Raw genomic sequence first — 12,902 nt, 5'->3', positions numbered from 1 at the left:
ATTTCGCTCCATTTGTTGTCTCAAACCATGCTTTAACATAATACTACAGCATTTTCATGGCATGAAGTCCAAGCCAACAATGAAATCAGTAAGAAGCTCTACCAAACTGCCCACAAAGTCAGGTTTAGGAAGAAGCTCTTAAATCAGCAAGAAATATAATTAAGGATTCGAATCATTATCAATATAAAGATAGATTTTTTCAAAAAAAAAAAATATTGATATAAAATCTCTTTTTACAGATGCTATTTCTCAATTGCCGCCCCCCCCTTTCCAAACATATTGATCTATTTCAAACATCCATTCATCTCAGTCAGATCCAGTGGATGTCAGAAAACAGAGATCCCTATTACCTAAAGCTACAGACCTGCTGAGTGTTGCAGGAAGGTGATGATTGGAGTGGAACAGCTACATCCTGCGTGGATAGGGTTTCCCTGAAACGGAGCTGTTGTCAGCCACCAGCTGAGCAGCAAGCAAATGAGGCCCGACGTGAATTACAATAAAGTCTTTTATAGTGAACCAAACAGTCAACAGAAGTGTATGCATTTTATAATGATTTAAGTTGTTTTAGCCCTTTTTGTGAATAAATGCCCCCTTTGACAGTGGTTCCTCTTGGGCCATAAAAGTCCTAAAAGCCATTAAGGTCACACACCACTGTCCCATCCCCCTCTGTGCTAAAAAAGCTGCAGAAGCCTGAGATCAATCATTTGTTAAAAGAAATCAATTGCATTGCAGTTCTGATAGAGAGCAAATACTGACAGCACCAAAAAAAAAAAAAAAACACTGAGAATCACAGCATGCTAACATAAAATTCATTACCACAAATACATCAAATCATCCAGGAACAGATATGGACAAATCAACAGAAAAAATAAAGTTTGTTGATAACTTTGTATTTGACCAAATTATTTCTAATTTCAGAAGGCCTGTTTCAAGATGCCGGCTTTCAGGATGAAACTATCACCTCTTAAGTAATGGATAAACAAACAAACTGTGATGCTCTTTAGCCTCTGTGCTCACAGCCAGAGTTTCCTCTGCTGCAGTGAGTCATCAGCACTCAAAGAAGAAACAGAAAGGAGCAGGAAGCAGGGTATCAAATTAACACTACTGTACGTCTGTAGCAAAAACATCAAAAACAATCCAAAATGCTTCTGTTCTGCTTCAATCTTTTAAATATGCTGTATGCAACCAACAAATAGAGACATATATGTGGAACACTTCAGTGTGGATAAAAGAAAACCTAACTGACTATTTCCTGAGCAATTCAACATGAAACAAACATAAACTTTGTCTATAACTTGCACATTGCCAACTCTAAATCTTTGTACTGAATTGGATATGAACATCCTTATCCGCATATTTTTCCACAGAGAAATTCAACACGATGCCGTGGTAACCTTTGCTTCCGAGAAAATCCCTGTCATAAATACACAGGAGTGTCTATCAGGGCCATTATGGATGACTGTGTGTAGACAATGTTGCCAGGTGTTCTGGTGTGAAACAGCAGTAGAGCTCTGACTGACATTCAGTGAATTATGACTTTTATTACTTTTTCTCCAAAGTATTAGGGGGAATCCTGTCTATGTGTTTAATATTGTTCTTGTTGGACAAACTGTTGTTATGATCAGATCTTTTCACCATGGTCACATTCAATCAAATTTACTCTGAGCAGTTAGCACTCTTAGCTCCACTGTGGGTGTTTGATGTGAAGACAGAAGTGAACAGAGGCCCCTCCCCCTCCCCATTTTAACGCAGACTTTTACAAAAATGCCATTAGTGTCCTGAAGTGATATGACTGCAGGGCATGAGAGATGTGCTTCACTGATCCTCTGCCTCCCTACTTTGCCTTTCCATTCAGTCAAATGATGCTGGATTGACAAACAGCAGGATAATCATTGATTATTGATAAACTACTAAGACAAGGTGGAAAATCTATAACTGCAAGGGTTTGTCGGGCATTGGACAGAGCACTCCCAATTGGAAAATGGGAGGCTGACCTTCTGCTTTGTGCGATGATGTTTGCCGAGGAGCATCTAATGTGCAGCTGAAATAATCAAAGCAAACACATCAAGCTCTTTGTGATTCACTTTAATTATATGTATTTACTCATTTGGCCATCTATTCTGTGTGTTAGTAAAGGAAAATCTTTTTAACTTTCACAGAGAGTATGTGTTTTCCAATTCCTTTACTATATCAAAATATATAAGTATGAAACCCTTGGTCTTGTTTGTCACAGCCTTTTTCGCAAACTCAGACTTAGAGTAAATACCTCTGCCTATTCCCCAAAAGCATGAAGAAACAGTTCTGACCATCTGCCCTTCCCAGCAATCTAACCTCTGACCTCTGACCTCCACAAATCCTGGCTAGCACCCAACTCAGGCAGAGCCGTGCATGGCCACACAAAATGAGCACTGCTGTTCCGCAAACTGCCTAACAATCTCTCACATCACTCTCCAGCTGCGAAAGTTTTTAAATGCTGTTTTGTAATAATATCCTTTTCTGCTGTATCAATGACATCTGCCAGTAGCTGCTACTACAACAAATACAACAACACATGTAGTCCAGCTGCTGCAAGACATTACACCACAGCTAAAATATTACGATGAATTTAAAAGCTGCCTCAGCACAGGAGTCTTTTTTCTCTTTTAAAATCAGCGTAAGTTTAATACGCAAAAGTTGTGCCGTGTTGAATCACAATGTTAAAACTAACTGCATGCCTGACTTAAAGTAAGAGGATTGTCCAGAGTTCCAAATTCAAAGTTGGAGATACAAACATGAGCCTGTCCATATGCCGTCTTGGTTTATTACAGTATGTTCTCCCTATGGTCCAAACTGAACCTGAAAAGCAAAACTGAGTTTTCTTCCCTTCAGCTTGCAACAGATGGGCTGCTGAAGCCAGCACCTCAACAAACTGAAGGTCAGTGGACAGGTCAGGCCCAAACAAAGGTTCCCTTACACATACCAGGAATTAGTTCAGCCCTCTCTCCTCTGGTTACTGTGATCAGTTTCTCAGCCAGAGCACCTATATATACCTATATGTTTTTTTCCATTTTAAACTTAAAAAGGGATATTAAAAAGACCTCCAACAATCTTTTTTTGTTTTTGTTTGGTCTTCTTAATTGTGACAACACTTTTCCTGCTTTCAATTTAAAAAATAACATCAAACACAGACATACCTGTCATAGTGGTTTTCACCAAAGCACATCTTACACGTCTCAACAATATGCACTTTCTATATCATAATTAAAATGTGTAGTTCTTATTCAGGTAAGGGAACGTGCTGTGTCAGATACAATCTCAGTGACCCTGAAGTGCTGGAACAGGATATTTTTATGAAACTGTAGGTGCTTTCTTGCGAAATCCAAATGTAGGGTATTATTCTGGAATAATACAAATTATTTTCCACTGAAGATGAATAATTAAAAAAAAAAAACCCACTTCCAAAGTCCTTATTCAAATTTCTAATGAGCAGAAAAGTTGTCATCAATGTTGCCAACTATATTCACCTCGACATAGCTTCAACATTGTGGATGACAGAAGCAGTTTGTGTTCAGCTCCTCAGCTATGTGGATGGCAATGATGCCCCCCAACCATCCCCAGCCCAACCCACCCCCCAGGCTCCCATCTTTTAGGGGAGACATTAAAATTGATCATCCTCTCCTGATCCTTCAGGCAGAATGTTAAATTGATGGCCTTCAGCATGAGGAGGTCCATGAAAAACCTTCACTGACTTACTGAAACAAGCCTCTCAAGTTTTACATGTGCCCCTCTCATGGGTCCTATTCCTGTGAACTAGAGTGCCCTGCAAGTAATATCCAAATAAGTTTATTTTACATTTATTCATTCCACAACTCCAACTGAAAGACACCGCTATTCAATTGAGTGATGAGTCCTTTAAAACGTTAAATGACCCCACTGAAGGCTCTGGAAAAATAATAAATAAGGGATGATAAGCAAGAAGGAGAAGAATGCAAAGCTGAAAGAGCCCAAAAATCAATCACTAGCTGGTTGGCAGATGTGCTGCTTCTCCACACATGCTGCAAGGATAGTCAAGTGACCAATGGCCAGGCTAAACAAAGAACTATTCCCATGAGCGGCGTGACCTCTCAAAGCACTGACATGGTGGTGGGGGAGTGGTGTTGGAAGGAGCATTCATCCCCTCCTCCAATCTCTTATCTCTGCTACAAAGTTTTCCAATCATTCATCAGCAACCCTCCACTCACCACAGACAGTGGCTTCATTGTCTTTAATCTCCAGGTCAGAACATGGAGTTAAAGAAGTCAATCTGTAAATAACACTTTTATCCTTTGTTGTTAGTATATTAGAAAAATAAGTTGATGCCAGATAAATAAAACTTTAATTTAAATTAAATTTGTGTTAATACGCCAAATTAAACAGAGAAAGATGTTCATGAAAACAAAAGTAGAACCGCTGATGACTGTTGTGGCAACTGATAAAACTAAACTGTCTCACTGCCCTCCATCTATTGAACAATCTAAAGAAACCTTTGACCTCTAGGCCTGCCGTTCAGGGGAACCATGGTAACCTTTCGTGTCCAGCAGAGGAGAAAAACAAGACTCCAGGCTTTGAGCTGTCTCACTAAACGCACAGTATGTAACTTCTGCCACTAGGGGTGTTTCAATCAAAACAATAAATAAAGATGGCATGTGGTGATGCTGTGAAGTAACCTGGGATCATGGGAGTTGTTATCTTCACCACCATTGCCATCAGCTTCTCCCAATTTGGATTCCTTCAGTGTTGTTCAGGAGTTTTTAACTGGGAGCCGATTTATCCAGAGGTCTCTTCCTCTCCAAATCAAACAGACTCGGTGAGCATAACCAGTAAAAGCCCAGAATAAACCAGTTTCACATTAAAAGTCAGTGTTTCTTCGAAACTATGCGGCGGACACAGGATGACAGGAAAGGGCTGGGAGCTGTTAACCTTCGTTTCGATTGTTTCTCTGATAACTTATGATCCAGACGTTCAGGAGGTTTTTACCAGCAGCCGGATTATTCGCAGTTAAGATAAACTTTTTAATTGAACTGCAACAGCTCTTTCAAATATCTTTTTTTAACCTATCAACATGTCTGACACTATCCTGACTGCAATGCTGACATCTCTGAGAAATTCTCACCACCTAATTCACAAATTTACACCAACTTGTGGGCGACAATTGGACCATACCTGTGAAAGTTCTTAATAAATCTGACATTTTCCTCTGTTTTCATGCATCATGTACGTGTGGTCACATGATGCAAGGAGAAAAAAATAAGAGCCAACTCAGGAGGCAATCTCTCTACTGAAATCCTCATCAATCTCAAGTCTATTGACAAAAGTCACATGATGAGGCTCATGTGTCACATACCTTTTCATCAGGGCTAAATCCCCTCTCAACTTTGCGCTTTAGCAACCTACTGTTTCAGGTTACCCTCCATCACCATCACATTCCTCAAAGAAGAACTAGGAGGTCCACAGCTTCAACATATGAGCATAGGGTCGAAAAGCTCACAAGTGGTACGATTCTTTCACTTCAGGTATAAAACATGCTTCAATCATTACCTTTACTCACATCTTATGAAGAACTAAGCTATATGGAAGGAAGTGGTGCCATAGCTGATGAGAGGTATCTCTCTATGGCCCGGGAAAGGAGGTACTGGGGCCTGACAGAAGACCTCAGGACACAGTGACAGTGAATATGTTCATAATAAACTCAATTTCATGTACAGTCTTTCTCCACTTAAAAACTTAAAATAGATGACACACTCATTGCCAACATCTCTGAGCAGACCTTTGATGCAACAGGCAGGTCATACAAGAGAATCATGCTGTTTCATGACGACTGCAACCCTGAGATTTCAGTCGAAATGTAAACTTGGAATCAACCTCTGTTCTTTAACTTTTACAATTAATGTAATTAGCCTTGCTGTGGTCAACAGGTCCAACTGTTTCGTCCACTGACACCAGGGCAAATAACGGCCACCAAAGAAACCCTTTTCTTACATAGCACTGGGGGGTAATGTGGACAAAAACGGTTAGAGTGAAAAGCTTTTCACTCTTTCACCAGAGTAGTGAGGCAGAAAACAATTATGTGCAAAGCCTCCAGCCCCTACTGACCTGGTAAGGCCTGCAATAAAGTTTGGTCATTCAGACTCTCAGGGCAAGGCAGTGGTACTGGGAAACGACAATTCACATTTGTGTGTGTGCACGTATGTGTGTGTGCACACCACTCGCAACAACCCCCACTGCTACCTCTGTGTCCTTCAACTGAGCATTTCTCAGGTATGTGCAAATTTTATGAGCTTCCAGATAGACCCTAAAGCATGTCTAAGTGCCATTTTAAAACAGACTAGTAAAGCTTACAGGCAGCCTTTATCACCTCTTAACTTCTATAAAGCAGGTAAACTACTCAATTAATTAATAAAACTACATATACTTTTAAGTACCAGAAAATATTTGAGTTACGACTGGGATGTCTACCAGAGTGAATCACATGCAGGTACAACTTCAAGAAAATCAACAGTTGTTATGTAACTCACACTAACTGCACTCAATTTGTCCATAAAGTTTAATTAACCCAACGTTCATTAATAGATTTTTCAAAAGTTTACGTAAAGCAAATCATCTAAGTTAATCTTCAGAGTGTCAACAGTTACACATTTCAACAACTACTTGGATCTTCTCAACATCAGCATCACACTGCCGGAGGAATGGACTTTAAAGTAAAACAATCTTCCACCATGGAAGTAAATTGAAACAAGGATTATAAACCCTGGACAAGCAAAACAGCTAATTTCTTCCTCATTAAAATTAATGTGTGTGTAAAATTAAATTTCAAAATTTTGCTTGGAATGTTAAAAATGCATGTTTTAGTACAGATGGGAATACATTGCATGCATGTTAAAAGGGTTAACATACATTCTGAAAAAGTGTTCACAACAAGATGCATGACCTGTGGGGTAGGAGGAGGGGATATAATGACCCAAAAGACTAACACTGCCTGAAGCTTCTCTACTCCCCCTTTAAAATACGAGGCCAACTCCGCAGTGCTGGAGGAGAAAGCATTCCAAAAGAACAATTCCTCAAGCGATCAGGGTGCAATAACATGAAAGCCATGGCCTGTGAATAGGGGTCATCTGCTCTTTAGCATTGCAGAGCCGGTATCCTGGACAGCTCCTAACCTTTCAAATCTCCTGCTCCTTCATTAACACACCAATGGGCATATTCCCCTTCCAAACAGTATTTCTTTTGGGCTCCAACTTTGAAGACTTTGTCCCTCTTCCTGCTAACACTTCCAAAGCTGCCCTGAATGCAACACTGAGCAGCAAAAAAAGGCAAATACATAAAATGAACAGTGATGTTTATATGTTTAAATCTCTTTGCATGACTCATGCATTCATGCAACACTACAGAGATTTAACTTCTTCCACACTATACCGTTTCCAATGTGATTCCAGCATGATACTCACTTGCGATTGTAAGACGGGCTTTCTGGCTCAGGATTGTTCCATACTTGTTCTGAGCGAGGCACTGATAGAACCCTTCATCTGATTTGTCTCCTCTTCTGCTCTCCACTTCGGAAATATAAAGGGAGGCATTGGAGAGCAGGTACACCCGTTCATTCTCCACCACTTTCACTCCATTCTTGAGCCATCTGACATCAATGGGTGCCTCTCCATGCGCCTGACAGTCCAAAATAACAGCTTCTTTTCGCATGACAGTGACATCACGGGGCTCCTTGATGAAAAATAACTCACTAAAGCATAAAACACCTGCAGAAAGAGAGGGGAAAACAGATAGAGGAGCACATGAGAAATGAAGGTGGTTATCCGTATGGGGGCCCCTCTGTCAGGGCAGAGGAGCAGGGCACTGCCAGGAGTTCAATAAAGAGTTTAAAGCATTTACTTACACTTACACTGCATGCTTTTCTGAAAATTACACATATTGGAGGCTGTAGCTCAATATCCTGTGGGTGGATATTATCAGTTTTCACAGTGTCAGATGGATACAAGTGTGACACGGATTAAAGCTTCCTACTAAAGTGAAGTATCACATTTGAGAGGCTTGGAGGTGTGCCAGCAGGTCTACTGTCCTGTACAGTAATCACACTGTAGTTTTATAAAGTCTTTCTGCTCCACTTTAATCCAATTACTTATGGCTCATAAAGTCACTAGCTCAAGGTGAAACAGTTGATCCTATTAGTCCCTGTAGTCTACAGAGAAACCTATTACCCAACTCTCAGCATGAACTCTACAATGTGACCTCTGAGGACTGATTGGAGAGTGTGTCCTTCCTAAAAGGCTATAATGTAATATATCACAACATAACATGTTGCAGGTTCTTCACTTCTACTTCTACTTCTACTAAGCCATTACATTACAACCTGCAACTATGCAAATATTTTCATCTTACAACAAGGATTTTCTCACAGATCAAAGGAGGGGGGCATGCATGAAGCCTGCATCTTTCCTGAGTCATTTATCTCCTAAATCAGCTATATGTTTGATATATGTATTGATTTTGTATTGGTAATGCATTAGATTGTTTTCGTTGGACAGACACGCTGCTGTAATTGTATGAATCTGGTTAGAAGATCACCAAATCAAACTGTAGCAAAATACTTTACCCTCTTTACTCACCTTGCTCTTGCCTGATCTGCTCTAACTACTCACTTCAAACATCAATATGACCTTTATCAAAAAATACCTCACTAGCAGCACTTTTACTATCTCTTTATATTTAGTTGTAGGTTAGAACAGTATTGCACTTAAATGGTTGGCCATAAAGTTAACAAAGATCTTTTAATAGAGTTAGAGTTGGTTAAACTGAAGAATGAAAAGAGGTGAGTGAAACATTAGAACCGTTAACTGACTTTTATATACAACGGCTGACGGTTGAGGCTGTTTCTAAGAGGACTGACGGTTGAATTAGCGAAAACAGGACAGTTACCCGGGTCACATTTAGCCTTTTGGGTCGTTTAAATTAATAATTTAACTTCAGGTTTATTTATTAAAGTTATTAATGTAAATGTCGAAACAGGTTATTCAGGTCAGGCTCTTTCTGGTTTATTCCTCTTGAGGCTGGGTGATAGTTAAATGTTGGCTTGTTGCTTCTCGGTAGCATTCGGACAATCTAACCGTCAACCGTTAAGTTACAGAGGAGCTATACAAGTTAAACGTAACGTTACAGACCGGCGGCCAGCTCCTGTTAAAGATCCCACAGACAAACATGACGGACAGTCACAGTGATGTACCCGACATTCAATTAGTGTTTTCACTCTTTCACAAAAAGTCAATGAAAATGCTCCTTACCTGAGATTGGAAGAAAAACGACAATGAACAGCAAACGCTGATATATTTTCCTTGTGAAAGGCGCCATTTACATTAATTGTCCGTGCATGCTAGCTACTCTCTCATAGTTGTTCCCTCCAGATGAGCTGGGCTGCTACTGACGAGAAGCACCCGTGTAGAGGGCTGCAGGAGGACAGCTTCCCTCCTCTGGGATGGACAGTCAGTTAATCACAGCTCCAGGTCACAGTGAAGCTTTTACTCCAGCGCCCCCTGGCTGCAGAGAGACGCCCTACACTCATGCGTCCTGCTCTGCTCTGACAGACTCCACACAACTTTTAGTTGTGGCAGTCTCTGCATCACACTATATAATCCTTAACATACATAATCCTGAATATAGCTACATAAAAGTAGCTATATAACAGTAATCTATTACGAGTTTTGCATCCACAATCCTCCATTAGGGAAATAAAATACACAAGTATTGACCCACTGTATATGGAAGTTTCATTATTTAACCACGTACCCAGAAACAAACATACACTGTAGAGCTGAAATGATTAGTTGATTAATCAACTATATGATTGACAAAAAAGTAATTGGCAATAATTTTGATACTTGATTAATCTTTTGAGACCGTTTTAAGCAAAATTGGTTAAAAAAAAAATTTAACTGACACCAGTTTCCTAAATCTTTAGGCTAATAAACTCTACATTTTTGAGGTTTTCACTATTGGTCAGCCAAAACAAGCAATTTGAATCTGTTAATATGTTTTTTTCACTGTATTCTGATATTTTAGACACAACAATCAATCAATTAATAAAGAAAATAACTGTCAGACACATTGATAATGCAAACAATTATTGGTTGCAGCTGTACAGCTCTCCAATGATAGTACTATAGGTGTAATTCTACCTTTCCTCTGTTTTCTGCATTTTTTATAACTTGACACACAGAAAAATAGAAGCAATTTCAGAAAACTTTACAACTTTACAACAAATTAGCTCAATATAAACTAAAACAGTTGAGGTTTTGACCCAGGTCCCCATTCAATACCAGATTTACAAGATGGAGAAGCGGTCATAGTTGATATTCTTCTTCAGTGGTACAAATTTCTGACAAATCAAATTATGTAGACCCAAATGATATGGAGTAAATATGGATTTGCCCGCTTTGCCTGGTTTGGTAACCTAACCTTGGCTGAAGGTGTTCCAGCACCAGGTCTGACTACTTCACTCTGGTAGCACTCTTTGGTCAGCATTACATTATATTTGAGCACATCTCATACGACGTGCCATTTTTATGACTACAAAGTATGTCAAGTTTAAGTTTAGCAATCTTCCTTAACATACCTAGATATTTTTAATCTAATTTGTCTGAAATGTTTATACTGCATGCTTTGTATCAATAACTACAGTTTTTTTGTATAGTGTGGGCCTGACACCAAAACCCTGACTGACCCATGATCAATGTTCTTGCTTGCTCCACCAAGAACCTTTCACTTTTCCTTATCAATACAACCGGAGCTGTATTGATGAGAGCAGATCCCCCAGTATCAGAGACCAACTGCACACCAAATGGTCTCTACAGGCTTAAAAAAAAAGGTTAATGGAAATGAGTTTGTCTCTTGTCCTTTAAAACGGGGCCCTGCAATTACGAGGAAGCATTGATAGGAGCAGGACAGCTGCTGTGTCAATGTCGATATTGATCCAATGTCCATCACTTATTGTGGGGAGAGATCAAACCCCTTCTCTCCCACGACCCACCCCCCGTCCTCCCTCTATGAACCTTTATTCAACAGCAGGACTGCGGCCCAGCTGTGATGTCCAGCCAATCAGAAAAAAAGAGAAAAAAAATATGCAAAGTGCTGATTCAGTCGCAGAAAAGGATGCGCTCTTGAGTAAAGGTTTATGTTGAAAAATGCAAGAGAAATATTATTGATATTAAGGGAAAGTATCACTGTTGCAAAAGAGGCTCTAATGTTCAGTAGTTCAAGCTAAATTGAAATTTTAGTTGGGAGCTTTATGTTTGTTTTCCCAAAATAAATTCAGAATAAAGGCGATAAAAGTGTGAGAAATCATTGCCATCGTCATGATTTCTTCACTTGACACTGGAGTGTCATATTCTTTATGAATTTGTTTTGGAGAAACAGATGTGTAGTGAGTTTTAAAATTGTAACTCAGGCATAACTTTGGTCAGTTAAAATGTTACCCTAACTAAAAAACTGTTTCAAGTGTCCTTCCAAATTAAATGTTTGCACGAAGGAATGTGAGAAAAAGATGTTAAAATATATGCAAATCTTAATATTTACTGGTTCAAAATGCTAAATTCCCACATTAATTCAAAGACTAGCCTCAAGATATTATCCAATTAATCATAACATAATCAATCATCAGACATGCTGTTAAAATTACATCCTCTGCAAAAAAATAACCTATGTCACACACAACTGATAACTTATTTGTTTGATTCATTTCCCTTTGAAGTACTTGTACTGTACTATATAACCTAATAAGTGAGCAGAGCCTCAGTTTAGGATGCAGGGTCCTTTCTTACATAACGTGAGAAAGTGAGAGCCTGGCCTCATTCATGGTCAGCGGGGCTCTCCCCAGGGTGTTTAATTAATTAAGAATTCAGTTTCAGCACCTGCCAATATGGCACAGTTTGTGGGTGGAGTGATGGTCGACTTGCATGTGAACTCGGGTCAAGCTCTGAGGCCAGATCGATGGAGTAAAAGTCATTATCAGGTTATGAATGTTGGTAAGGTTGTGGGTAAAGGGGAACCAACCTTCCCAGTGCCTGCTGCCATTGGCTCAAGCCTGTGTCTTCCTGTTACCACACATGCCCATCCCCACTGACCCCAGAAGTGTCCAAAAGGCCGGCCTGAATCGTGTGCGACCTTTCTACTGACCTGTGTGGAGGGGAGGGGGTTTTAGTGCCACAATAGGGGGTTGTGGAGAAATTAGGACTCTGGCTGTTCAGCTGAATCACACAAACGGCTCCAACCACAGAGATGTTGACGAGTCCTCTCCACACGCTGCTCTAGTTAACAGCCAGGAATACGTCTGAATGAACACCCAATGCTGTAGGTCAACAAGGATTAATATTGTTTAAGATAAACAGTCAGACTGTTCTCTCAGCTCTGTTATGCAGTGAAATGTAGCTTAAAATAAATCCCATGAAAGACTGACAACATTTGGTGCGAAAAAATAGAATCAGAGGAGAAGAACTGATGTTTAAAGAGCCAGTATGATTTGAAACAAACCAGTTTTGTTTGTCAGAAATTGAATCGTTTGGTGATGTCCCTCAGGAAGAATACTAGGTGTTTCATCACCCCCCATCTGGTGCAATTCAGTACTACACACCTACGTCTGTACATACCTTATTTTTGTACAAGCTGTACATGAATATTGATCATACAGACACAAGACATCTCTGGAATTAATGAGGAATTTAAAGGATATTCTGATTAATTGCAGCAAGATATCCTTATCAATGGTTGCATGGCGTATTTTATTATATTACAACTATGTTTTACTATATTGTCTTACATTATCTGTTTGTACACAAGGTTCTACTCTCGGTACCCACAGGTCCCATTATAGCTGCTGATAAACACTT

The 12,902-nt window shown here is 39.7% G+C and overlaps 1 protein-coding gene across 1 annotated transcript in view; it reads right to left on the bottom strand.

Annotated features, from left to right (window-relative positions):
• LOC130171318 (protogenin A-like) overlaps nt 1-9,410 on the bottom strand; it is a 31,414-nt gene extending 22,004 nt beyond the window's left edge. Inside the window, exons 1-2 of the mRNA XM_056379302.1 lie at nt 9,306-9,410; nt 7,464-7,766 (exon numbers count right to left, since the gene is read on the bottom strand). Of these exons, the coding sequence (XP_056235277.1) occupies nt 7,464-7,766; nt 9,306-9,372 (370 nt within the window). The 5' untranslated portion in view covers nt 9,373-9,410. The remainder of the gene's footprint in view (nt 1-7,463; nt 7,767-9,305) is intronic.
• Between the last annotated feature and the right edge of the window lie 3,492 nt (nt 9,411-12,902).

This window comes from Seriola aureovittata, chromosome 1 (genome assembly GCF_021018895.1).
Source record: "Seriola aureovittata isolate HTS-2021-v1 ecotype China chromosome 1, ASM2101889v1, whole genome shotgun sequence".
NCBI classification, from domain to species: domain Eukaryota; kingdom Metazoa; phylum Chordata; class Actinopteri; order Carangiformes; family Carangidae; genus Seriola; species Seriola aureovittata.
The sequence above is the reverse complement of the archived record's forward strand: the minus strand, read 5'-3'. Positions and strand labels throughout refer to the sequence as shown.